General features: G+C 49.0%; 1 protein-coding gene across 1 annotated transcript; it reads left to right on the forward strand.

Moving 5' to 3' along the window:
• Positions 1 to 13,516: 13,516 nt before the first annotated feature.
• Positions 13,517 to 26,755, forward strand: LOC113948529 (BPI fold-containing family B member 4-like). The gene is made up of 17 exons (XM_027646196.1): positions 13,517 to 13,527; positions 15,541 to 15,665; positions 16,276 to 16,405; positions 17,180 to 17,294; positions 17,769 to 17,873; positions 18,122 to 18,277; positions 19,855 to 19,918; positions 20,328 to 20,391; positions 20,823 to 20,914; positions 21,955 to 22,128; positions 22,784 to 22,837; positions 23,331 to 23,498; positions 23,610 to 23,677; positions 24,791 to 24,833; positions 25,304 to 25,367; positions 25,701 to 25,777; positions 26,335 to 26,755. The coding sequence occupies exons 3-17, from the start codon at positions 16,294 to 16,296 to the stop codon at positions 26,356 to 26,358; spliced, it is 1,380 nt and encodes a 459-aa protein (XP_027501997.1). The 5' UTR covers positions 13,517 to 13,527; positions 15,541 to 15,665; positions 16,276 to 16,293; the 3' UTR covers positions 26,359 to 26,755.
• Positions 26,756 to 27,086: the final 331 nt, after the last annotated feature.

Here is a 27,086-nt window from a genome sequence, read left to right on the forward strand (position 1 = left end):
CATAAAGGAGTGTTCCCTGTAGAGACCTGAGTGTGTTAGGTAGAAAAATAGAGACTCATGCTGCTTAAAATTGTACTTCAAATAGCAACTTGGAATGGCCTTGTAAACTGTTTCAGTCCCTGAAATCACTGATGTTGGGTGGATTATTCTAGAGAAAAGCTGGGATCCGGCTCTTGTGCATGGACTTTAGGAGGAACATGCACTGGCAGTGCTGGTGGTGAGGCTGGTAGCTGGGATTTCCTTGGGTCTGGACCCTGGGTTTGGCAGCAGGCTCTTGGCAAGGGTTTGGACCAGCCTTTGCCTGTGATCTTGGCTGGTCAGGAGAGCCTTGAAATGGAGTTTGTTGTGGTTTGTGTGCTCCCTACTCATGGGGGAAGAGTAGAGTCCATCTGCTTGCTGAGGCTGCCCTCTCCTGAGGCAGCACTTAAAAACATTAAATTGGGTTCCAATTGTCTCCTGATGATCTGGTCTCTTATTTCTCTAATTGCTCTTGTCTGCTAATACTTTGTTTTGTTCCACAGTAGTTTCATTTTGTCTGCAGCAGTATTGATGCAAGTGTGGAAGCAGGTTAAGCAACAACATCATCCCGTTCGAGTTACAAACCAAGGCACAGCTCATTTCTAATGACTTTCCCTGGGGCCACGAGGACCAGAAAAAGGGATTTTTCTCTCTCAGCTCCATGATGTAGACGTGGAGCACGTCTTCCTTTTGCAGAGCCCCGCTGCTGAAACAGGGCAGGAGCCTGGTCTGCCTCCTTGGCCATGAGCTTGTCACCTCCCCGGGGCTGCAGAGGGCAGGTCCCTGTGGGAAGAGGGTGAGCTGTAGGTGCATCACACCTTGAACCCTCCCGAGCAGTCTGTGTTCCCCTCTGTGCCCTCCTGCTCTGCAGGAGGAGGAGATCTCTGCTCGGTCCTGCTCTGCTAATGAACAACAGCATCTCTGAAACGATGTGTGACAGCAGGGGTGAAAACCTGCCACCTCTAAAGGAAAAACAATTAGGCCTGGGTTTTTTTCCCTGACTTAAGCTTAAATCTCTGAGCCTGGAATGCAATAACATTCTCATGTTTCAGGCTGCTTCTCCACTGGGCATAGGAGTTGCTGTACCGTAGAAATTCTAAGTGATGCTCCTTCTCAGTGTCCTTGTGCCCCAGATGATGTTGGTGGGAAGGTGTCCTGGTACTTTCCCGATCTGTTGGGTGTTTGTTATGGGCTGTTGGGTGTTTGTTATGGGCTGTAACACTGTGGGCACCCCCTTAGCAGTGTGCTTGTTCCAGCTGCACACACATCTGTGAAAGGCTTCAGGACAGAGTGTACCATGGTGGGAATGTTCACTGATTATTTGGAGAAGTTACTCTGTTTTTAAATGCTGCCCTAAATGTATGGGAAGTGAAAAATTTACAGGAAAGGAGGAAGGAGGGCATGGACAAAGCTTTATAAATATATATATATAAATATATAGATATAAAACGTCTTCTGCCGTGGCTGTCTCCAGTCAAATGTGTGAACAGCTAATTGTGGCAGTACTGAAGCTTAGGCATGTAAAGGTTAGCAGCTTTCATCCTAAACTGTCTCCCTGTTTTCTCTACAGTCAGTTGTTGGCTGTTGTTTCTGATTTGTTTTTGTCTTTAAATTGCTGATCCCAGTTATGGAAATATAAATTCGAGATGAGCTATAAAATGCTGTAAGAGGTGGCTTGTGCCTCATGGCACGTGAAGTCTTTAAAAGTTCAGGAGAGGAGCTGTGCTGATTGGGAGCCAAGCCTGCTTTTTTTAAATTGTACTGAGATTATTTTTTTTTTTAAACAAATGTCTTTTATATATCAGGTAAACTTGTTTTGACACCTAATTAAGTTAATTTAGGTGGTTTAGTGTAGTTCAGCAGCAGCTCAAAATCACGCTCTTCCACCTGGGCTGATATATTGATTCTGCTGGTGTTTCCTCCATAAATCTCCTTCTGTTTCTCTGCAGCTGTAATTGCATTTGAGAAAGGGAAAGGCACGTGTGCCCGAGCCACCCGTAATTACTCCTCCAAAATGCCTCGGGAGGTAAATGTGAGCTCAGTGTCTGTCGCGAGGCTGAAGTTTCACAACAGTTTCTTGACAGTTTCTGCAGCAGCTGCGTGAGAGCGGCTGGGGCAGAGCTGTGACAGCGCCAGGACAGCTTTCACACCAGCTCCTGCTAACGTGGCAATGATGTGCAAAGCCTTCCTAGCAGAAATCCCTTTCCTACTAGATGACAGGGGGCAGGGTTGCAGCAATGTGTTCTTGTGACTATCCTAGAAGGTCATCTTCTGTTTTTCAGATGACCCTCCTTCAGGATCCCTTGGGAACTTTTGTTCTGGAAATCAGCTGCAAGTCCACAGGGATGTTTTCTTTCCTGATTGCTCCTTACTCAAAATCCAAATTATACAAGCCAAGAGTTGGGTTTTTTGGGGTATTTTTTGGTTGGTTTTGTTTATTTGTTTGTTTGTGTTTTGTTTGTTTGTTTTGTTTTTGTTTGGTTGGTTTATTTTGTTTCTGTTGTTGTTGTTGTTGTTTTTTGGTTTGGTTGGGTTTTGTGTTTTCTCCCCCTTCTGGAACAGTCCAAGTGTCTGTTTTTGCTGGAGCAATTGCACACTGCATTTGTTTTGATTCCTAAAAGGCAAGCTGGGCATAACGAACCTCACACATCCACAACCATCAGTTTGGCTCCTAGGCTGTGCTGTTCACATGCCAAAGCAATATTTGTATATATATTGTATGAAGATGTGGTTGTCTGGGGGACTGAACAGTACAATTCCAAAGCTCTGAATCGTGTTTCTGCCTACACCTGACCTGGGTCTGTTTATCTCCAGATTATGCACCAAATCCATCTGTTCCTTCACACTGAAATAAGGTAATTTTACTAAGAATTGACTGAAAGGAACATGTTGTCACTGGGTAACAATCCTGTGTTGTAACTGCACATCTGCTTTAGCAAATACAAAAGAGATTTGTCAGATATCTGCACTGAACCTTCCCGGCACTTCCCTTCACCTTGTGTACTGGTTCTCATGAAACCTTAATGGAGAGACAGGGCAGGCCAAGGGTGTGAGGTTGATTCATGGAATCTCAAAGCTGGAAAAATCCCAGTGCTCAGGATCCCAGGACTGACACACACAGGCATTTGCTGTCCCCCTGCATAGGTAATCCGCTGGGACAAAGGGTGAATCTCATCTTGTTCTCTGTCCCAGAGAAAACAGCATCCAGGGAATGTGCATTTAAACCAAGTATTGGGTGATGGAGCTGTCAGAATTTAAGTGCTTCCTTGTCTGGCCAGTGCTCCCAGCCAGTGCAGGACCAACCAGAATTGGGGGTGTTTACTTGCATTTATGTGGGCCTTGAAAGGCTTCTAAAATGATGTGAATACAATGGGAAATGGATTTTTCCTGCCCACCCGAGCAAGCCTTTAGTGATTAATGCTGTAAAGCAAAACCAACATCAACAAATTCAGTTTTATAACACGCTGCGGATTTCAGGTCTGTGAAAAATGTGTTTCATAAAAGAAATTTTTCCTCCTCCTGGTACTGTTTCAAAAACACCTTATCTCTGGAAAAACCCCTTGCCTCCACAACTGCATTTGGATGCTAATGGGATACATGGCTCCATAATTCTTTGTCTCCCTTCCTGAATTGGTTCAAGGCTAAACTCTAGTGCAGCATAGATATGTTCTACTAGAGAAAAGCTGAGCAGGGGAGAGGATTCGCTCTGTGGCTGTGAAATTAGTTGAAGTTTTTTTCATCTGTTTTTTCTTTTTTTTTTCAGAGAGCTGCCCTGTGTGCTGTGACAACCACCAGGAAAAGGAAATCCTGAGGCACAGGGTAAGTTGTCACAACCCAAAAGAGGCCGTTTGCTGTGGGCACAGCACGAGCAAGGGGCTCTTCCACCCCAGGAGCCATCAATGACCTCAGAGCTCCTTGAGTGGGGGACAAATGTCCAGCTCAGCCAGGCGGGATCCTACCCTGCCCCTCCTGTCCCTCCAGCTGGTGCTCAGAGCTGTCCGAGCTGGGGGCTTGGCCCAACCTTCCAGGGGTTTATCCCTAATCCACCAGGCTGGATGTTAGCCAGGGCTTTGTTAGAGAGGTTTGGGAGGTTCTGTTCTGAGCTGGAGCCAAGCACACGCTGCTACTCGGAAATAACGGCACGCTGCGGGTTGGGATATTCTCCCTGCTCATGGAGTGATCCAGGAACGCCAGGCATGGATTATATGACTTGAATGCTGCACTATTTATGATGTGTGTTCAGCCACCTAAATCACGGTTGGCAGCGTTCGGGCTTCGCCTGGATAATTGATTCAAATGTAAATTGAACGAATAAATCCTGTGCAGCTAAAATATGCCTTCTCTTTATCTTGATTCTTTTCCTTCTTTGTGTTGAATGGCATAGAAAATAGGGAGTTAGAATCTCATAAATAGGTATTTGACTTCCTTTGTTGGAGTGCAGGTAGAGTGAGGTTTGTATGGTCTGTTTGGAAATGCTTTACAGTTCTGTTTATTGAATTATGAACCTGTTTATAACTTGGCTTCTGTACTTCTGGTCAATAATCTGCTTGTGGCAATGTTTGTGCTGCTCTTCAATGGCAAGACCAGGTGGTTATTTATTTCAGTAAGTGCACATTAGTCAAGGGCAAAGTATCAGAGAAATTCTTTTTGTTGTTGTTTTTATAGCCTTGGAGTGAAATATTGTGGGGAATGTGTGCCCAGCTGGCATCAAAGGCTGCTTTGGTTTGGGAATCTGCTGACAGGGACTTGAACTGGCATCAGGACAAGCCTTTGTGAGTTTTTTGTGAAGGTTTTAATCTATTTTCCCTTAAGGCTTCCCTGACGTTTCATCAGACAGGGCTGACGTGCTGACTAACACCAACAAAGCAGAGCTCTGGAGCTTTCCCCCAGCCTGGGTGTTTTTAACCAGCAATTCCACAGATGGGAACTCCTGGGACTGGTGTCTCTTCACCATGGTCTGGGGGACCCCTTGCTCCATCACCCTGGCAGGCCCTTCACTCCCTCATCCCTCGCTCCCAGTTCTGCTCCCAGAGCAAACATTCAGCCAGTGTGTGGAATCAAGTGCTTGGCATTCCTCAGGCTATAAATATTGGGGTACTTTTCCTCTCTCAGGAATCCCAGCACTGCCCACGCCGGGCACTTGCTGCCCAGTCAGGATTTTGCTCTGCCCTTGTCAGCTTTTCCCTTGGCTCTGGCATTAAAAGAATTAAAATACCCTGATTAGATCACCTCCATCCATTGGGACTGTTGCTCCTTGCTGGCAGCTCTTGCTGTTGGGCCCTTCAGGGGCACCAGCACTTTGCAGGGCATGTAAAAGCACCCACCTGCCTCCCCTCACTCTTCTGGTGTTGGAGTCTCTGGGAGCTGGAGTCAGAGCCCATTGAAGTGTGTTATCCATGAAGTGTGTTATCCATGAAGTGTGTTATCCATGAAGTGTGTTACTGCTCACTGCAACACCTCCCTGTGTCCTTAGTGTGAATGTCCCAACCTGTTTTGCATCTCATTAACTTCTTGGCTTTGGTGATGTCCTTTGGCAGAACACCCCACGTTTTAATTGCTGATGTGAACATTCATTTCCTCTTGCCAGTTTTCCAGAAGCCCCAAATCCCGCTTTAGCTGTGTCTGCTGTAGTCCTGCTTGCTGGAGGGCTGGTGCTTATGTGATTTCTTTATTTCCTTTCTCTCTCTGCTCATCTCACTGCAGTGCCAGGGCTTCTGCACTGGGGTGACGGTGCCTCACCCCAGTGTGGCTGCAGTGCTGGGATGTGCTGCTTGTACCACTCCCAAAGACACACCAAGGTCCATCTTTCCTTGCCCCCTCTACCCTTTCCTTACCTCTATCCCATTCTCCTGGCAGCACTTGGTGCCTCTGAACAGCCAAAGCTCCCCTGACTGTGCTGGACTGTGTTGCTTCTGCAGCTGTAGAGTGAGAGGTTTGTCTGTGCCCTGTATCATTGCTGCCAGTTGTTGAGCATCCATATTTATAGCTGGTTTGGTTTTTTTTATACAGCTTCTTGCATGCACATTCTGTTTATAGGGGGGAAAATTGCAAATAAAACGGTTCATGCCCAAACTTGCCACTATCCAGAACCTGAATGTCCCTCTTCTATCTCTGCTCGGCTATTAGGGAATGTGAAATTTTGTGGCTGGCTTCAGAGCCCGGCTTTGGCTATTTAGAAAACATCCATTCAATAAATCATATGGGGAGCAGCTGCCGCTCTCTGCTGAGCCAAAGCACATCAGATAAAATATTGCTCATTTATTTGGTTTGGTAGAAATAAAGTTGCTGTAGTGGAACATCATTACAGGCTGTTCTTAATTCACCTCAGGGCTATTTCTAATAGCGGCACACAACTCTCCTGTGACAGCCTGAGTGAATGAGATGGGTGTTTTGATGTCAAACTGAATGTAAGAAGGGTTTTAGGAATCAAAGCTTTGAGAGAGAAATAACTACTGTTTGTGCTGTGATACTGGAAGAGGTCCCTGTTTTATTATTAGCACTATAGCTATTGAAAGCCCTGACACTTGTTCCTGGGGGATTTGAAGCAATTCAAGCCATGAAATACTGTTTCAGCTCAGCCTTTTACAAGTCACTGCGTGCCGGTGAATCCAAAGGTGTCTTTGATCACTGGTGGAGGCACCCAGGGCTGGCATTAACTTAATAATATTAACTTGATTTTCTCATCTGCATGGCAGCTGGGAGCCCTGTGCTTGCCCAGCCCTGGTGTACAGCAGATATCTGCTGTTGGCCAAGCAGGGTGGCTGGTGAGAGGCTGCCCAAAGCCTTTGAATTCAGACCTGCTGCTTTGCACAAATGTAAGCAGTGTAACGTTCAGCAGTGGGGTCACGGCATCTGCAGGGAAGGTGCCTGCTGCTCTGAAAAGATGCTGGAGGCTGTTACTTTAAAAATAAAAAAGAAAATAGGGAAAGGGGTGGGAAGGCAGAGCATTGCAGTGTGGGGCTGGGCATGCATTTTCTTTGACAGGGACAAACATCTAATCAGGATTCTGCTTTTCTCCTCAGAAAATTTAGTCTCAAGATGTCTTATCTCCTCCTTGCATCAGGGCTTGGCAAAAATGAATTAGAATCCTGTGGCTCTGAAGCTGTCACTGTATTGCTGTGTTATGTCCTTAATCCCCGCTCACCTGGGTGAGGCAGCAGGTGTTTCACCTCTGTTTGGTGTGGAGTGCTGCAGAGGGGAGCTGTGAATCCCACTGTGTCACAGCCACGTTGCTTTGCCCTTGCTTGTCTTCCTTATTTTCTAAAAAACAGAGGTAACTGGCGGAAAATGTATATTTGCTCCAGCTCTCAGAAAAGCAGCTTGTGCTGCGGAGAGTGTTCCAGCTCATGCTGCAGGAGCAGGGCTGGACTCCTCTGTGGGAGCTGGGTTTGGCTGCCAAACCCATGCTCTTGGCTGTGGTGGAGGTGCAGTCGCTGCCCTCCCCGTCGCCGTCACTCAGCCAAGGCAGCACCATCACCCCTGGTGTTGGGGTTCCACCATGAGCCGGCTGTGGGGGGCACGTGGAGAATTTGGTGCGAGAAACAAGGTGCTCTGGCCTCCTGGGAAGGAATGAGCCACAGGAGAGAAGGATTTGCAGGTTGCTGGTGTTACCAGAGGCTGAGCCTGAGCAGCACGGGTTTGTTTCCTGAGCAGCACAGCCGTGTTTTCCATGCAGCAGTGCTGCTGTTGCCCGTGGCCATGTCGAACACGGCCCCTCCCCTGACAGCCCCGCTAGCCCCTGCTTACAATAACTTCTGCTGGAAAAGAAAAACCAATTGTATCCTGAAATAGCAGAGCTCTCCTGCCAACTGCTGGCAATGACCTTGATTCTGTGTGTGAGGGCTGCGAAGTGTCATAATTCAATGAGAATATTTATACCGAGCTGCGCAGCACAAGCTCGAAGATTCTCAAGTCCTCATTTCTATCTGGCTAATTTTACATGGCAAATAGGGAAGTCAGTTTTTTTTATTCAGACTCTCTGCTCGGAGTAAACCTCCAGGGTGCTCATCTCCTGTACATAAAAGTTGCTCAGAATGCTGGTGATAAAGCTGTTTAGTTCAGCTGTATTTCCATGCTGTCGGTGACTTTGTTAACAGCAGGTCCCTGCAGACGCTGTCGCTTTGATGCTGGGTGCTGTATGGCACGTTCTAAAGCCTCACTAAAAACCCTACTGGGACTTTGATGTTGAGAAGATTCCACTCAAAGCACCCAAACCCTGTGAAACTCCCCAGCCTTATCTCGGAGGCAGGATGGAGAGTGGCTGCCTCGGGCAAGAAAACATCAGTGGCAGCAAAACTGTGCAGTGATTATTTACGGTCTGAGCATCCTCAGTCAGGAGAGGCCTCTGGAAATTACCAGAGCCTGGTGGCGCCTTGAATAATCCCATTCTTCATTTGGGAGGAAGTTTGGAGGGCTGCATGGTGTGGTTCAATGTTTGGGTATTGGGGCGATCCAGCTAAAACACCTCGGCAGAGCAGGCGGCGATTTCACGCGCAAATTCCAGTTGTGAGCCCCTGTGCCCTCAAATGTTTACAAGGGTCTCTCTTGCTCAATGATGGGGTGCCAAAAGCAAGCGTGGAACCTTATTGAGGTTTTAATTGGTATTGCAGTGAGTTTTTAAACCCTGACTCGTTTCTTGCTGCTGTGCAAGGGAGGGGTGTGAGGTGCTTTCCTGCAGTGCTCGCAGGTGTCCAGGGCCTTTGGCATGTCTGTGCTGGTGAGTGCACCCCATTGTGCATGTGAGGAGCTCTGCTGAGGAGCTCATTAGTGGATGTTGTTAATGGATCAATCTGTGCTATCAAAGTCTTGTTTTTACTGTGTCAATGAGTGAAATTGGCCTTGAACCAATTTTTTTTTTTTTTTTAATAACTTAGAATCATAGAACAGTTTGGGTTGGAAGGGACCTTTCAAAGTCATCTAGTCCAACTCCCCTGCCATGGGCAGGGACATTTTTGACTCCAACCTGGCCTTGAACACTTTCAGGGATGGGGCAGGCACATCTTCTCTGGGCAACCTGTGCCAGTGTCTTACCAGTCTCGTTGTAAAAACCTTCTTCCTTATCTCTAGTCTAAATCTTCCCTCTTTTAGTTTAAAGCTGTTACCCCTTGTCCTATTGCAACAGGTCCTGCTAAAAAGTCTGTCCCCATCACTCTGAGCATGTATCTGTCACACTGCAGTGTGAAGTACTCGGCCCTGGCTGCTGGGCTGAGTCTGCATTCCTTGACACGTCAGGTACGTGTCAAAACACTCTTCAGAGTGAAAGGGAAATTAGATGTTCCCTCTCTATTTTGTCTCTATTGCATTTGTTGCAAAGGAACGGATCTGCCCAACCAAGAGTCACTTGAAGTAGCATTATCCCCTGCGCGCTTTGATTTTCTGTGGAACCTTCCCAACCGGCGCGTTTTCCGTCCCAGCTCCAAAAACCCCCAACTGCTTCAGCAGAGCCCTCCTGCCGCCCTGCCCTGACCCCGTGCGCCCCTTCCCATCGCCCCCGGGGCCCGTGGGGGGGTCCCGGTCCCGGTCCCGGCTCGGGCTCCGGGTCCCCGGGCGGTCCCGCCCGCCGCCAGCAGGGGGCGGTACAGCCCAAGCCGCGCCCTGAGCTCCGGGGGCCGCGGGTTCGAGTCCCGCGCTGGGTGTGTCCGCAGGGTCGCTCTACTCCCTGCGCCCGCCCTGTTCCCGGAGGTCTCTCCTTTGTTCTCCTCTGCGGTACATGGTTGTATTTCACCAGCCCATGGGGACGACCCTCCAGGCCTGGCCCCAGGTTAGCTCTGGGCCCCCAGCACTGCCTGCACTGGTGCCTCCCCGGTGCCCAGGACAGGAGATGGGTGCTCACAATTGTCTGCACCAGTTGTAGGTGTGAACTGGGATGCTGAGCCCAGCAGGGTCAGAGGCAGGACAGCTGCCTGCCTGAATGGCATGACCCTGTTCTTTACCATCCAGCTTGCTCCAGGCTTTTTCTTCAATGCCTCTTTGTCTCCTTTCAGCATCACCTCGGTGTTTTGATGCTTCTGCTCGAGACAGGACCCACACACTGACACTAGACTGATCATGGAAGGGAAATGGCACATGGCTGAATTAGACCTATAACTGCTCTCAGGATAATTAACTCATCAGCAAGGTTTGTTTAACATGAGCTCTCTAGTTTCAGCTGCATTTTCTTTAGAGCAGTTGGTGTCTTCCTGGATATAAGCATTTATTTCCATAATGCTGACTCCAAACCCTGCCTGCCTGCAGGACTGTAATTTATCCCCCGAGGAGCATCCGGACAAAGCAGGGCACTAATTCTGCCACCTGTGCTGATGATGTGTCCAAAGAGATCGTGTCAAGTCTCTATTAAAAGCTGAGAATAAGACAGAAAACCTGAAATCTTCACTTCCAGAAGATGTATGAATGTAATATAAAGCTGCTGCTAATTCTTTCCAGGGATTAATGGAGACTATCAAGGACAATTTCACTCAATACTGCTTTTCTTTTTGTAAAGTGAAGCTTCCCCAAACCTGAAGCAAGGCAGAAACATGACTTTGAGTCTGTGTCGCTCTCCTTCAGTCAAATGGAATTAACTGTCTTTATTTAAAAAGTCTGTGCTGGCACCACAGTGCTGACACTTTCCGAGACAACAGAATGGACAGAAATCCATTTTCCAGGCTGGAAGGAAGGCAAAAAATAGATTGGAAGAATGAAGAGTGAGGAGGAATTGAGGCATTCACAGAGCTCGCAGTGCTAGTGATTGGAAGTGAAGGGAAGAAGGCAGGAGAGGGATTCATTTGTTTAAAATATAGGACTGGAATCGACTTTGAGGTGCATGTTGCATCACTGAGGAACCCAGGCTGCTGTGGCTCTGCCAGGTGGGAGCTGGGCAGCAGCAGGGAGGGAGGGAAGGATGGAGGTGTGCTGGTGCAGGTCAGCAGATCATGGGGATGGCTCTGTCCAGGCACCCCAAACATGGGGCAGAGAGCTGGTGTGTGTCTCATGTCTTCCTGGAGGCTTCTGGCAGCCCTGCAGGAAGGTCACAGCCTCTTCTGCTCACCTGACACCAGATTTGGACACCAAGTGTGCCTTGTGTGGGGCCGGGTGAGAAAGGATACCCCAGGGAAACCTGGAGTGGACCAGAACTAAAAGGTGCTCAGGGCAGCATTTTGACTTCACCTCAGTCTGGCAATGACAGACACGGACAAAATATTCCAAAACTCAGTGAAGCCAGTGCCTGTCCAAAGCAGCTGGGGAGGGATTTGGGCTGCCCAGGCTTCTCTGTCATGCCTTGATGCCCCTGAGAGCCCTCCAGCCTGTGCTGCTGTCAGTGTTTCATTGGAGAGCTCTGGGTAAGGTCTGAAGACACATCTGCACAAGTGCCTCGTTTTTGCACAGGCTGCCTCTGACTAATGAAGTTTGTCCCTTTTTGGGGGCTTGATAACATTATGCTCCTCCTGCTTCCGTTCCCATCTCAGAAGAAGAAAGTTCCCTGCCTATAAAATTCCTGGAGACATCGATTTGTGGTTATCTCATGGCAATGATTTTACTTGGCCTTGCTATTTGTGCTTGGCATTGCGGATGCTTCCAGAAATCAATGCCGCTGCTCTCCCTCCTCCTGACAGGCAGCTCCTGGGAGCTGCTGCCCGTGTGTCTGTGTCCTTTCTCCTTGTTTTCCCTGCCCGGGCTCTCTGTGTGGCCCTCCCCCGAGATTATGTTTCTGTTTCCCAAGTTCCCAGTGTAGGAAACTGCACGGGTGAGGGATCAGACACGGGTACGGCTGGAAAGGAGGGTTCTGACGTCTGCCCACGCACACTGTGCCGTGAGTCCTGGGTATGTGCATGAAGCAGGAGCCCTGGGTCAGCGTGAGCCTGGGCTCGGCTTGGCACTGCCTGCTGTGTTACAGGAGTGATGGGTATTAATTAAGCTGCTCTGCCCTCCTGGGCTGCTGACAATGGAAACTGCTAAATCAGCTGTAAATCTGGCCCTGGGGTTTGTGGGTTCCTGTCAATCCTGGGCTAAAGTTCAGTCCCAAAACTTGAGAAGGGTTTGATTTCTTCAGTTCTTACTAAAACCCTCCAGCTCCTTTCTAGGAGACTTAAATTCATGTTTTGGCAAATTCTGTTGCTAGAAATTAGTTTTGGAGCCTGGCTTGGGGAGGATTCATCCATCCCAAACCAACCAGAACACAGGTAACCCTAGAGGGACAGGTTCTGCACTGACACTGTGGTCCTGGTGCTGAATTCAGCGTGTTACACTGCACTGGGGAACTCAGAGAGAACTCCCTCTTTCCACTTCCCTGAACAATTTAATTAATAAGAATGGGAAAAATCTCCCCTGAGTAAGCCTGCTTGCAGTGAGGCAGAAGAAACACAGCAGTGAGTGATACTTTTCTGTGCATTTCTTTTCCAGGCTCTGACCTGAGCTGCCACTGGCTGATGTGCCCGACCTCCTTCCAGGGCAGATCCAGCTGCATTGCCATATTCCCCAGTCTCCATATTCCCCAGTCAAGTGCTGAGTGGGGAGAACAGTTCATCACCTGAACTCCAGCTCTTCAGAGACCAATCTGGGAGTTCACAGCCCAGGTACAGTCAGTGCTTAAAACCTGTTTTGTTTTCTCCCCTTCCTTTCCCTGTTTCTGTTCTAGCAGCCCAATGCAGTTTGAAGTTTGCTGTGTCATTTTCCTCCCTGAGTGCTCTCTCCTTCCCCTCGAGCTGCTGCCTTCTTGTTGGCATCAGGGAGTTACTTTCCATCAACGTTTGAGCTGAGCAGTTCATTAATGTTCACAGCATCCATTTGGAAGCAGTCACTGACTCCTAGGAAGTGTCCCTGTGAGGGAACATGCTGAACATCTGTACAAAGCAGCTCCATCACAGGCTGCAAGTCCTGCCACCAGATTTAGGTTTTTCACCTCGAGAGACGGGATTCAGTTTATCTATATTCTTAATAAGGAGTTACTATTTGCCCATTAAAGAAGTTTTGCAGTCTGAGGTTACTCTTCCATGGTTCTGGACATTAGAGAAAAATAATCCATTAATTTAATCATATTTAATGAATTATTATATTTATATACTTTAATATTACTCTTCAAAAAATCCTGTTGCTGTTTTACCTGCCATCTTACAGAACCACAAGTTCAAGTCAGTGCAGGATGCCAGAAGCTGCTCTGGAGCATCTCTCCTCTGTGGGTGTTGGTCTTCCTGTAAGCCCTTCCACTTTCCAGCATTTGTATTGAGATAATCTCTTCCTGAATTTCTTGCAATGCTTTATTTCAATATATCTTCCCTTGTCGCTGCAGGACTGAATCCAGCCTCCTGGTAAGTGATGTCTAAATCACTGCTGCAAGGAGAGGATGAAATATGGGCGCGTGAGAGGGAGGCAAAGGATATGGCTGAGGAAGAAAAACTCGCAGAGCAAGAAGAAATACGGACAGGGTGTGTAAAATGGTGTGTTCCTCAGCTCCTGCTCACTGCTCTGATACAGGACATGTGTGTGTGGACACAGATTTCTACTTCTTGCCATGGAATGATGAGATGATCCAATGTGAGTGTGCAGCCGTGCTGTGCGAGTGCACGTGCATGTGTGTGATGACTCAGGTATTTATTGCACGTGCAGTGCCATCTCTGAAAACAGCTGGAAATCCACCTTTGTACATGCTCAACAGCTGGCTTTTGCCAGCAGCAGTGTTCCTGCAGCCTGTACAAGGCCAGAGCAGCCTCATCAAACGCTTCACTGTGGGCGTTCGTGGCGACCGCTCGCTCTGTACATTTGGATGAGGCTCTTTGAAAGGGATTAAAAAATGGTTGCCCCTGGCAATAAAAGCACACTGGGGCAAGCAGCAGAGGCAGAAATAAAAACAGTGAGTGTAAATCATCCTGAGTCACCTGGGGAGAAAATGGGGAAGGTGGGATGGGAACTGGTGATGGGATGTGGGAGTGTGATGGACTGGGGAGGGACTGACTGTGGAAAGATCTGCTTGTGTGTCTCCAAACTGTGTACTCCATGAGGGACCTGGGGTGAGCTGCAGTGCTGCTCTGTGTCTCTTCCCTGCAATCATCATCCTGGCAGGCAGCTGGGCTGCATCATCCAGGGGAGATGGTTTTTTTTACTTCACTCTGCTGCTTTGGTCTCCTCAGAGGGGCTAACGTTATTCATAGGATCATAGATTGGTTTGGGCTGGAAGGGACCTTTAAAGATCATCTAATCTAACTCCTGGTTTTGGGACTAGACTGTCACCAGCACATCAAAGGTAGTCCAGGATGAGTGTGTGTTAAGTAAAACAGGAGCTCCTACAGCGTTTCTGTGATGAGGCTGCTCCACTGAGCCTGAGCTCACAGCAGCACATGCTGTGGGACTTGAGGGAAGCACTTTGCTGCTGCAAGAGAGAACACCTTGTGCAATACTCAAGAGCATCCTAAGGCTATTTTTGCAGCCTTCTGTATTCCTGTGGGACAGAGAACCCTAAACTCACTGTGGTGGTAGCAGCTTTCTCCCAACTTCAACCTGAACGTATTGGCTTGTGTTTGTTCCTGTGCCAACGCTGTCCCTGAGCCTGGGCAGGCCTCCTCTCCCCCTTCTCTCCTTCTCCTCTCCCACGTTTGTGGAGAATGATCATATCTCTGCTGCTCTGTGTTCCGTGAGGCCGAGCACGCCGGCCCCTCTCCGGTCCCCCCGCTGTCCCAGCAGCCCTTTGCTGCCCAGGTTCCCCCCAAGTGTGTCCCTGTTGAACATGGGTGACCAGACCCGAACAAAGTCCCCAGATAAGATCTTCCTGGGGCCCTGCACAATGGAAACTTCCGTGAAGCCCGGCCAAGGCATCTGCTGAGGGGTGAGATTCTCATTCCTGCGGGATGAGATTTTCCCTTGAGATCTGTGTTCCTGCTGCCCTCAGCTCACTCAGCTACCATAAGTGTTGCTTATTCAAAATTGTATTTATTGTTGTCTCTCTACATTTTGATACAATTTCATTTTTTTACGATCAGTTTGTGACATGTTACAGATCCAACTGAAATCAATTTGAAGCTTGGTCTCAAAAAAGCCAACACTTATCAGGTCTCTGCAACCTCTCCACGTCGCTTTTTCTCAAGAAAATCTTTTTCAGGGCTGCACTTGAAACAGAAATGAGCATTGTAAGTCCCACAGCTCCTCAGGGATTGGCAAAAGCAGATAGTTTCCTACTTTAAGCCTCCTTGAACCCCTGCTCATATGCTCTGCGTGCTGCCTTCTTCCACAGCCAGCCCCATCAGCCTCCTGTCGGGTTCAGATGCTTCAACAACTCATGATATCCTAAATAAGTTGGTTTCCTCAAAGCATGGGGATCCCTGCAATGGTTGCAGGGCATCCTTTTTAAGACAGACTGGGGGAGGAAAAAGCGGCATCCGAGTGATCCGGGCCACAGAGGGAAATGGCAGCTTGTCAAGGCAGTGGTGACGTTGCCGTGTATAAATCAAGAGAGGTGGCAGCTGGGTGTTGCTTGCAAGGAGCAGGAGCAGAGGGATGGCTGCTCATGGGCCAGGGTAGGCTGTGAGGAGAAGGTGTGTCTGCTATTGGCTGCAGGTTTTATATAAGGGTGACTCTTTCATCTCAGCTGTGGGGAAGAAGGAACGTCACAGAGCCTTGAGGAGCCCAGAGGAGCTTGAGTGGAGCCAAGATTCTGTCTCAGCTGGCTGTGGCTGATTCAGGTAACATCCTCTGTTCACTGGTTGTGTGGTGGCAGGGTCCTTGCTCTGGAAAGACACGTGCAGTGTGCCTGGTGCTCATCTGCTTTATTTGGAGACTGTACTGGGCACCAATCTCCCCATCACTGGCCTGTGTCTGCCATTTATTTCATAATTAAATTTATGTTGATAATTATTAAATTATAACTTCTAACTAGCTTGTTTTTATCACTTATGCTTCAGTTTATTGCTTTTGAAAGTTAGAAAGAACAAGGATGATCCTCAGATGCTTCTCTTGGCAAAGCCCCTCACCGAAACACCTGCAACTGCTCATCACAGGGATACAGAAATAACTTAAACATCAGTTTGGGGAAAAGCAGTTTTGCTTCTTTCGAGTGAATATTTTGGGCCAGTCATAAGAGACCAGGAAAGGGCTTTTATTGACCCATATGTGGAGTCTGTCCATGTGTATGGACATGAAGAAGGTCCTGCTGCTCTGGGCTCGAGAGTCTGACTTGAGCTGGATAAAGAGTAAAGGAGGGATTTCTTGCTTGACTTCTTTTTTCCTAAAGACATTAGGATCTCTTCTGATAGGATTTTCCCCCACTGTTCCCTCTGATGTCTCCCTTGCCAGCAGGAGAATCTTTTGGAGATGACGGTATTGAAGCTTTTTGGAATCATCTTTTTCTGTGGCCTCCTCTCGCCCTCTCAGGAAGTCTTGTCTGGCCTGTCCTGCGCTGTCAGTCCGAGGGCCATGCAGAATGGTAACTACAAAAAAGCATGAATTGTGTTTGTTTTGAAAGCTCTGTGGGATCATGAAGGAGAATAAAACCTCCCGAGTGTCTTCATCCTTATTTTATAGCTCCTCAGGTCTGCAGACTTTGCTCAGAGCCCCTGAGAGCCATTGCTGGGTTCACAGGTCAGGGAAATCTCTGCTCCACAACTGGGACATGTTTCAGTACCAAGCAACCACACAGAATTTCAGGGCTAGATCTGGGTTATTTCCTCTTTATGTCTCAGTTTCTCATTTCCATATTGGAGTAGCTGATATTTGACAAACAGCTGCTGTGAAGTAGCAGCCACCATAACATTTGCAATGTTCTGGCTTGTTTCTAGTTGCTTCTACTGAAAAAAAAAACAAACAAGAAAACCCCGAAAGCAAAAACAAACAGGCAAAAATCAACAAACAAACCCCCCTGACAAATGGAAAATGAGTTGTGAGTGGAAGTCCAGCCTCTGAACGGGGTTGCTAGTGTTCCTGGCAGTGCACAGTCATCATGTGCCCTCCAAATTGGGGGTCTGGGATGTTAATTCACCACGGAGAGCTTTGTTTTAGTGCACGTTGCAAAATAGCATCCCTTTGTATTTAGACTGCATGGAGACAACTGGTAACTCCATGAGGAGTTCTGGGGAGCAAAAGGGCTTTGCTGTGCCCCATCTTTGCCAGGACAGAATCACAGAATCAGGTTGGATCTGACTGACTGGGGAGAGGAGGTGGCTGCTGCCCATGCTGGTCCTCACACATAGATGTTTTCCAGTTCTCTCAGATGCCATAATTCATAATGGGCTTCTCCAGCAGCACCTGCAGGGCCTCGTGCTCCCCAACATCATGGGTGAAGGGAATCTGCTGAACTCTCCCACCAGCATCACGGGGTAAGTGCTTGGCTGTGAGTGCACCTTCACCATCAGTTCTGAAGCAAGACAAGCTGAGCTGCTGGTGGTGTGGTTGGCCCAGGCTGTTATCCTCATTTTATCATGATACTGAAATTCTGACCCAATTAAAGTTGTCTGTGTGGTAGCAGTGCAGGTGACAAGGTGCACTGCAGGTTATGGGTGTGGGTGCAGAATGACAGCTCTGGTGGTGGCTGTTGATGTCTGAGATGCTTGACAGCACTGAGAGAGGGGAAAGGGACCACAGAGGCGAAAAAGCTGACAGCTCTACAAACTTGGCTTCCACCCCAGTCTTGTTCTAGGCTGCCTTCTTTTGGCTTTCAGCTATCCCTTATCCTCATGCCTCCAGCTGGAGGTGGCTGTGGAGCTGTGGGTGCCACAGGTTCCTCATGGCTACAGCTGCTCAGCTGCTGGAAGATGTTTTTAATTTGTGCCAGCCTTTGCTGTTGTTCACAGCCTGCACCTCGTCCAGGTTCGGCTGCCCAGGCTGTCGGTGGTGCTGCTGCCAGGGATCGGGGTCCAGCTCACCATCGGGGCAAAGCTGCAGCTCAGTGGCAAATGGTGAGTGAGAGGATTCATGGTGGCTGATGAGGGGAACCCCTACTCTGCCATATTTTGCATCTTTTATGGATTTTGGGGTGTTTGTTACCTTATAATAAAATTACAGAGCAAAACAGGCAGCAGAAGATGGCTCGTGACATTGGTAATGGTCTGAAGGAGAAGGAGGGGCAGTCTGCTCCTTCTGACTTTGCTGAGTTTCTCTGGGTAGAGGCTGAGAGATGAAATCATCCCATTTTTCTCTTTTGCAGCTTGGTCGGCCTGCTCTCAGAACTAATTGATATCTTAGTGGATGTGAACATTACTGCAAACATTAAATGCACGAATTTTGAATCTGGCACGGTCCAGGTTGTCACTGAAGACTGCCTCTGCATTCTTGGGGCCATAAAGATCAAGGTCCTTTCTGGGTAAGTGCCTGTGGATTTATGTTTTCCATTGCATTCAGTCCTCTTCCCTTTATCCAACAATATGGACAGTCTGCCAGGACACAGGCAGTGCTCAGCTGATATAGAGCCAGGCCTCAGGGATGGAATTTCTCTCCTAATGCCAAAGCCAGTTGCTTCAGTGGAAATGGAATGAGGTTTAATTTCCTCTGTTTATCTGTGGAAATTTTAAGATCTGAAGCATGACTTTCTCTAGACTTAGCTAGTGAATTGATATCCAAAGGGTACAAGTAATAGGGCAGGGAGAGTTCTAGGAAAACAGCACCATTGCTTGCCCTGGTTTTACATTCTGCCTTTGGCTGCTGTTCCAGGTGAATGCTGGGCATGTGGAATTTCCCTCTGATTGCTGTGGATGTGGGTAATTCCATGCAAATGTCCCATCTCTTGCTCAGTCTTATTAAATTTTTGACAGCGAGAATTTGCTGACTTCGTGTATTGATGAACGCAGCAGTAAATTGATCATGGGAAATATTTTCTTTTATTGCTTTTGAATTGCTCACTTTTCAGGTTCATTGAATTTCTCCTAATTATTTTTTGCATTATGCATTATATATTTCAATCAGTGCAGCAGCCGCTTTGAAAAATGCTGTACGAGTGAATAGAAGAACATGGCTCACCTGCTCTCGGGGGTCATGTTTTAAGTTCTAGCAGGATTACAGTGATGGTGTGCGGGAATTGAGTTCCCAGGGGGGTAAAGGAAGTGTGGATGTACATGGCTGACTTCATGGCCACTCCTCAGATGCATCTGTAGGCAGAATTTTGGCATAAATAACAAGATGCTCTATGAATTCCTGCTGTCTGTGGCTTGCCAACTCAACAGTCCAGAAATATATTGATTATGAGACGTAACTGGCTTTGTGCTGCTGCAGGCATTGCACGTCCCGAGTGAGCTGTTCAGCAGCAGTGTGGAAATGTCACACAGCAGATTTCTCCTCTTGTTATTCCAGATGCAAATTGTTTGTTCCCAGTAACGAACATGAGGCTATTTCCTAACAGCTCTCTCTTCCCTTAACTACAGCACTGATTTAAATACCAGAGGGAGACACAAAACACAGGTTACTCTGTGAGAGGCTCGCTCCTTTTGTGCAGTGATATCTGTGCCCTCTAATTGCTGAAGGAAAAATTTCTTCACAGAAAGGGTTGTCAAGCATTGGAACAGGCTGCCCAGGGAAGTGGTAGAGACACTACCCTGGAAATGTTAGAAAAGCATGTGGTTGTGGCACTTGAGGACGTGGTTTAGGGGTGAACATGGTGGTGGTGCTGGGTTGATGGTTGGACTTGGTGATCTTAGAGGTGTTTTTTAACTCTAATGATACTGTGATTCTCAGCAATGAGATTCTCAGCCCTCAGTGGGGTGAGTGATCCCTTTGCCCCCCTGCCCTCTGTCCAGCCCCTGCTCTGGCCGGTGGCAGCCACAGCAGTGGCCCTGAAGGGATGACTAGGGACCTAGCATAGTGTAAAATGAAGGCTGGAGATCCTTTGATCTCCTGTCCTGGAGCTTTTTTTTGTACTGATTGGGATTTTTTTTCTGACCTTTCCAGCTTACTCACCCTGTCAGTGAATGAGATGGTGCTTCGCCAGCTGACAGCAACTCTGCCCGCTTTGGTATGGCTGAGGATTGCCCTCCTTTCACAGCTGAAACACAGAGATACTGGGAAAAATGTGTTACGAGGTCACAGCCAGCTGCACCATCTCTCTGTGCTGCTCTCCCACATGCCTGGCATGTGCCATGAGGCAGGAATGTTTGTGGGCAGCCTGGCAGCTCCAGAGGGCTGCGGCCAGTGGGACGATGTCTGAGATATTCCCCAAACCAAAGTGTTCCCCTTCAGTGTTGGTCCCACAGCTCTGGGGTTTCTCCCCTGCCCCCAGGTCTTTCACAGCATCCCAGCTGTGCCTAGTGCCATGTGCAGCACTTGTTCCATGGGGATTTAGATGGAAAGGAGGGGGTCTGGGCAGGCTGTGGGTGACGGTGGTGAGGGGGGTTGAGCAGTCACGTTTCTGGTTTGTGTTGCAGCTCTGTCCTGTGGTTGACATCGTGATGAACCTCGTGAACATCCAGCTCCTGGGCACTCTCAATGGTGTGTTTCTTTTGGAGGATGAGCTGCTGCTTCTCCACATTCCCCACAGTGGGAAGGGCTGTTCCCATGTCAAATCCATCAGTGCATCAAAAGAAGTCCAACCCTTCTGTAGGGCTGCTGTTGAACCTTGAATTCACACCCCAGCACTCCAAGTGAACTGCTCCCAGCTTGGCCCTCCTTATATCAGTTTTATGTGTCATTCTTGAATTTGGCTTGTTTTCTTTGATGCTCTTTTTGGGCTATATCCTAAAGGCAGATGCCACCAAGCTAAATTTGAGGATGTTTAGGCCATTTGGAGTAGCAGTGAGCACCTTGCAGCAGTGAATCTCAAACTGTTTGTGGGTGTGGGGGTTGGTGGTCTGAGGGTCAGGGGAGGAGGCTGTGTTGCTGTTTATTTCCTGGTGTTGTAATGATCCTTTTCCTGTGTGTAGCTGTCATCCCAGTTGGCACGGCAGGAACGATCCACTACCAGCTGGCCAGCATCCCCTATACCTCTGGCAAGTTCCTTGGCCTGGATTTAGATGTAAGTTAATGCTGGGCAGCAGGACCCTGGGAGCATGGCTGTGTGTTGCCTTTCAGTCTGCTCACTTCATCCCATGGGAGCTGTAGAATCCTGTGGAGGAGCTGAGCTAATGACTTGTCCTGGAAATGCAAGCTCCTAAGTATTTGGATCTTGATCCAAGTCACCACTAAGCAACTGTGTGTGCTTTTCTTCAAGTTTGCTCTGTTTTCAAACTTACCCTGAGTCTGCCCAAGACTGTGTGTCTGTTGGATGCAGCTGCTGGGATGAGCAGCTCTCCTTCTCTTGGGATGAGCAATTTTCCTCCCCTCTCCTGCCGTGCAGACCTGGTGTTAGTACTTTTTGCCTTTGCTGTTCAGCTTCTGTGGTGGGTGAATGCTAAACCAGGCTAATGGATGTATTTTTCACTTCTGTCTTATTGGGGGGGGGGGGGGGGGGAAGGCAGCAAAAAGCAAACTACTTCAAACAGGGGAGCTTAAATAAAAGCAAGTGGCTGGTGAGAAGCAACTGAGACATGAGCACTAAAGAGGAGCAACTGCTGACAGCAAACACTGCAGCCTCTGAAACCCTTCTGCTGCTCTGGCTTTGGAGCAGTCACTTCGTAGGGATGAGTCTTTGTCCCCCCAAGACCCCTGGATGATCAGAGTTGGTCTCCTTAGCAAGTAGATGATGTCAGTGTGGGTTTCTGTGGAGTTGGAAGGTGGCTGATGCCTGGATGGGTGTGGGAGGGCTGGGGCTGCTGGGAGCTGCACCATCATCCCTTGTTTGTCCTTGGAGTGAAACCTCAGGGAGGAACTGAAGCAGTGAGTTGTGATTTGGACAAGGCACGTTGTTCTCTGAGAAGGCCTCAGTTACACACACGTGCCTTTATCAGCTCCTCTCATCTCTGGAACACAGAGAGAACTGCTCCAAGCTGGTGCTTTCCCAGAGCTCTGGCAAGAGGAGGGCTGTTCAGCTGGCACTGGCCCCACACTCCCGTCTCGAGGATCCGGGCCTCATGGCTTTGAGGATGGGATTGATGTCTGGGTCACCTCTCCCTGCAGGGTTCAGTGAAGCAGGTGGGAGGCATCACCATCCCCCACGACTCATCCCCCTCCGCTTTGCCTCCGCTGATGGACAGGCTCCTGCTCCTGGCGATGCGCCAGAGCTTCGTCAATGCCATGCTGACCCTCCTGCTCCGGATGCCGCCACAGACCTTCCCCTGCACGCCAGACATTGTGAGTGCAGCAGCACCTGTATTTCATGCCACAGTGGGTGACAAGGGACAGGCATGAGCCTGGCCTCGGGTCTGCTTGGGGAGGGCTGTTTGAGGTGTCCCTGGTGCTGCTGGGGCTGTTTGTGCCTGTCCCTGTGCATGTCCCTGTGCATGCTCACTGGCAGAGGCTCAATCCCCAGTGCTGCCTCCTTCCTGCTCTTCTCAGAAAGCTGTAATAGCACCTGCACTGCTCAGCTGTGCCTGTTTCTATATGGGCACTCCAGGGACACCTGTTGAGACCAGTTGTGTGCTGGTTGTGCAATGGACTCCTGCAGACTGTGATCCCTTTCAAGGAGTCTGCAAAATGTCACTGAGAAAAGCCACTGTGCGTGTGCAGTGCCATTACCTGGGTGTTTTCCCACATTGTGCCTCCAATCTGTACTTCCAGTGGGAAATGTTGGAGGTCCACACACTATCAGGTGTTGAAAGCCTCTGGAGGACATCACCTTCCACAGCTGGGTGCTCTCACCTTAACAACTGACAGAGAATCACCCAAACAGCTGGGGAACAGTGGAGAGGGTGGGCAGCTCAGGGTGCTGTGCAATGGGGTGGCCCTGGCAGGATGTTGAAGTCAGCTGGAGTGCTCATCAGGGGTGCTGGTGCTTCTGTTCCCACAGTTCTCTGGTGCCAACCGTCTGCATGAGACCTTGTGGACCATCGCTCCTGCTGGGGTGAGTGACTGGTTCAGGCCTGAGGGTTTGTGAAAACCTCACCAGGTCTGAGCCATCCAAGGGATGCAGCTGGAGGTGCCAGCGAGCTGCTGCCAAAGGTCCCCAGTCTTCTGCTGCCCTCCTCTTGCACCAGCATGGCCTGAGCCTGCCCTGCTGCCTGACCAGCTGACGGGAGTGGGTGAAGGGACTGGGGGTTTGCTCAGCATTGGCAGCCCCTGCCCTTCTCCCGCTCCCTGAGCTGGGGAAAGTCTTCACCCACAGCTCATAGAGACATAGAGAGCTGATAAATGTCTGACACAGAGACACAGATAGCTGACACAGAGAGCTGGTTAATGTCTGGTATCTCCCATTTCCTGGGCACCCTGTGTGTGACCCTGGAGGAGGCCCTGTGGAGCTGTGGGGCTGTGAGAGTGTGCACCAGGACTGCTGATCCCCTGCTTGGCCGGTGTGTGTGGTGCCAGCAGCCACCTCCATGTGTTCCCAATTCCCACAGTGCTCCACCTGCCGTGGGACCAGTCCTGTGAACATCAGGCTGACCTTGGGTGGGAACCCGCTCATCCTCTTGGAAGAGAACAAAGCCAGCGTCAAGCTTTCAGTCTTGGTCCAGGTGTTCCTTAACCGTTTAGATGGATCCGTCCTCAACCTCCTGCTGCTGAAGGCTGTAAGTGTGGATGGAGTTACCTCCAAGGGGTGCAGCGTGCAGCCTGCTTGGTGACTGGTGTGTGGGATGGGGAGGTTTCCATGTGCTGATCCTCTGCCTCTCTGCTGGCAGGACCTCGGTCTAAACGTCCGCGTGTCAATTGTGGGAGGCAGGCTGGTGCTGCGGCTGGCCCTGCGCAGGTAGGCTGGCCCTGGGCAGGTAGACAGTCCCCCTTGTACTGGCTGGTGACATTCTCTGTGTTGCAACTGTAGCTCTGGGGCCGCTGACTTGAAATGTTTTCCATTTCTGTAAGCCAGACGTTTCATTTTCTGTATCCGGGGATTTCACACCTGGCTGATGGCACGGGGTGGATGGAGAGAGTGGTTCAGGAAGGATTACAGCAGCTGGAAAGTTTTAGGAGGCTTGGGGGAAAAGTGTGTCAGTTTTATAACAAGGAGGAATGAGGTAACCTGAATAATTGTAAGACTGTCAGCTTGACTTTGATCCTGGGCAGTGGTTAAAAATGCCTGATATTGGACAGGAGTGATAAAGGAGTAAAGGAAAGTGCTGTCATTAATGCCAGTCAAGGTATGATTAAAGATTGGAGAGCATTCCTTATAGCGGGAGGTTTGAGGATTTTGGGCTATTTAGCTTGTCAAAGAGCTGGATTTAGAAGCAAAATTGGCATAGCTTGTATGCAGCGATATAGGGAATAGAAATGCATCAAAAGGCTTTTAATTCAATAGACAAAGGTATAACAAGATTCAATAGAAGTAGAAAAGAGAAATTGAAATGGAAATAGAGCATCCATTTTTGGTACGAGTAGTGATGTGATTGCAGTGATACACGAGGAGCTGTAGCAAATTCTCCAGGTCCTTAAATCCAGACTGGGTGTTTTTACATAGAATTACAGGATGGTTTGGGTTGGAAGGGACCTTAAAGATCACCTGGTTCCTACCCCTTGCCACAGGGTTCTAGAAGCTCTGCTATCAGCTGTCAGGAGCTGACTCCTCTCTGAAGGTGAATAACCTGTGCAGGGAGAGGGAAGGGGCAACCAGGAGCTGTGTGTGCCCTGCTGCAGTGCTGCTTCCTTGACAAGCAAATAAAAATTAGGTTTTTATTTTCCTATTTTGTTTTCTCTATTGCAAGTCTGTCAGTCCCTGCTTTTTGTGTTACAATGGAGGGACCCCTTTGTGGGTGATGCCTCACAGGAGTTCCTGCCCATGGGCTGAGGAACCTTGTGCTTGGAGGTGGCTGTGAGCTCTGACCAGTGCCTTGTGTCTGACTTGCTGTTTGCTCTCCTTTGCCTGCAGCACCTCCCTCTCCTTGGAGTCTTCCGATGTTGGCATCAGTAATGTAAGTCTCTGGTACCAGTCTGGGCTTCACTGGGCAGGCAGAGCCAGCTGAGCATGGTGCCCTGTGGTTTCAGGGGGGAAGGGAGCCAGGCCATGCCTGTGGGATGCTGTGATGGATTGCTCCTGCTGATGGTCATAGCTGTTAGCTGCTCTGTGGTGTAGGTTGTAGCAATTCTTCTTTTGCTGTTCTTTTTTTCCCTTCTGCCTTTTCTAATAACACAAAAGTAAAGCTGAAATCTGTTTGTTCATTCACCCCTGCTCGGGCAAAGCTCACACAGACCTGCAGCAGGAGTGTCACCAGGTAGAAGTTTTCCCAAAGGAAGCACTGAATACAAATTGAGGAATAAAAGTAGATTTGCTTTTAAAGAAAAGAGGGACTGTTTGTTCTTCTGCTGTGTCAGTGCAGGATGGGGTCTCTGCTGTCACGGGCAGGGCAGTGCCCCTCATGTGCTTGTTTCTTCTCTGGCTCAGATCTCGATCCTGAAGCCCCACTGCAGCAGTTTGCTCGTGGAAACATTACTGCCTGTGATGAATGGTAAGGTGACTGGGGTGGCTGTAATGTTGGGAGTGTTTGGATTTCTGGGGAAGGAGGGAAGAAGGGAATGTGTGTGTATGTTTGGAAGCTCTGACAGGAGAGTGGAAGCCATTAAAGCTCTTTGATCCCCATTCTGAGGCTGGAGTTAAATATCCAACCTTATTCTTGCACCATCCCACCCCAGCATCAGTCCTGGCAACAGTCAGTGGCAGAGAATGTAAAGAAAGCCAAGTGCATGGTGGTGCTGCAGTCGGTGCCCCTGAGCAGCTCTGTCGTGGGGCACGAGCTGGGTCACCCCTTGGTGGTGTACAAGGACCTGTCTGTCTCCTGCAGGTGCCCTGAGCATCGGGATCCCGCTGCCAAACGTGCTGGGCATTCCCTTAGTAAAGGTGGATGTGGAGATACTAGCGGTGAGTGTTCAGACGGGCTGTTCTCTCCTGTAGGGAACTGGCATAGGCCACTGGGGATGTTTATAGGACCCTGCCAGTGCTGGTGGTGTGTACCAGAGCCGTAGATTTTAACCTCTGAAAGACCAAAAGAGCTGCTCTGTCTGGCTCCCCTCAGATCAGGGAATGCTGCCTGAGGATGTGGTGCCCACGCATGGACCCAAGTGTGTCATGAGCAGTGCTCAGACCCCGGGACAGTTCCTGGTTCCCTGTCCAAACCTTCTTTCCTTTCTGGAGAACTTGATGGAAGCAGCTCTGGTGTGGATCTGGGGAGTCATGCAAGCCCTTTTCAGTGGCACTTTCAAAGTGGCACAGGGTTGGAATTGCACCAAGTTCCAGCCCTGTGCACCCTGGAGGTGTCCCAGAAGAGCCGGTGTTCCCAAAGGGTTCTGTGCCCTCCTTATTACAAACTGGACATGAGGATTCTTGCAGGAGGCTTTTCTCTTTGGTTTGTGTTGTGAAACCAGCACCCCTCTAAGTTGAGAGTTAATGTGGATATGTCTCTCCCTGCTCCCCTTCAGGGCCTGATCGTGCTTCTGGTGTGAGCTGGGGAGTGCAAGGCACGGAGGGGTCTGCGGGGACAGAGAGAGGAAGAGACCAGCGAGGACAGAACACCAGGGCCAGCATTATCTGCTTTTCTTTCCTAAACTTGATTCAAGACTATTGATAATATTTAAGACACTCTAAAGTGAATTGGCTCCTGTGAGTACAGCGACACTTGCGTAAGCCAAACCCGATCAGCTGCTCTGTGTACAAATATTTATTTAGAGAAGTTGGTGTGATTTTGGGGTCACAGTCACAGCAGCTGCGTGTGATGCTGCAGTGGAATTGGGAAATTTGTTCTGAGGTCAAACTCTTCCTGATGGAAAAAAGAAGTGAACTTGTTGCATGTGGCTTCCGAAGCGAGTATCCCCATCCAGGTTTGGGAGGGTGTGAAGCGCCGAGTGGGAGCTCAGGGTATATTTGTCATGTAACTCTTTTAATAAATGTTCCTACTTTTTTAGTGCTCAGAATGAGGTTCTGGTTTCTGATGCTTCTCAGGGAGGGCTTCTGTCCTGTCCCCACTCTGGGATCTGGTTCCTTTGTGACAAACGATATTTTGGTTTTGGGTTTGAAAACTCTTCTGACTCAAACTTCCTGAGAAAAGAAAATACTTGGATTTTCAGTGGCTCCTCCTGGCTTGGTAACCTCCTGACCAAATGCTAATCCACAAGCAGAAATCATAATTAAATCGAATTTTCAAAGGTCACGAAGCATTTCCTGATAGAATCTG

This window comes from Corapipo altera, unplaced genomic scaffold (assembly GCF_003945725.1).
Source record: "Corapipo altera isolate COAL_440 unplaced genomic scaffold, ASM394572v1 64, whole genome shotgun sequence".
NCBI classification, from domain to species: domain Eukaryota; kingdom Metazoa; phylum Chordata; class Aves; order Passeriformes; family Pipridae; genus Corapipo; species Corapipo altera.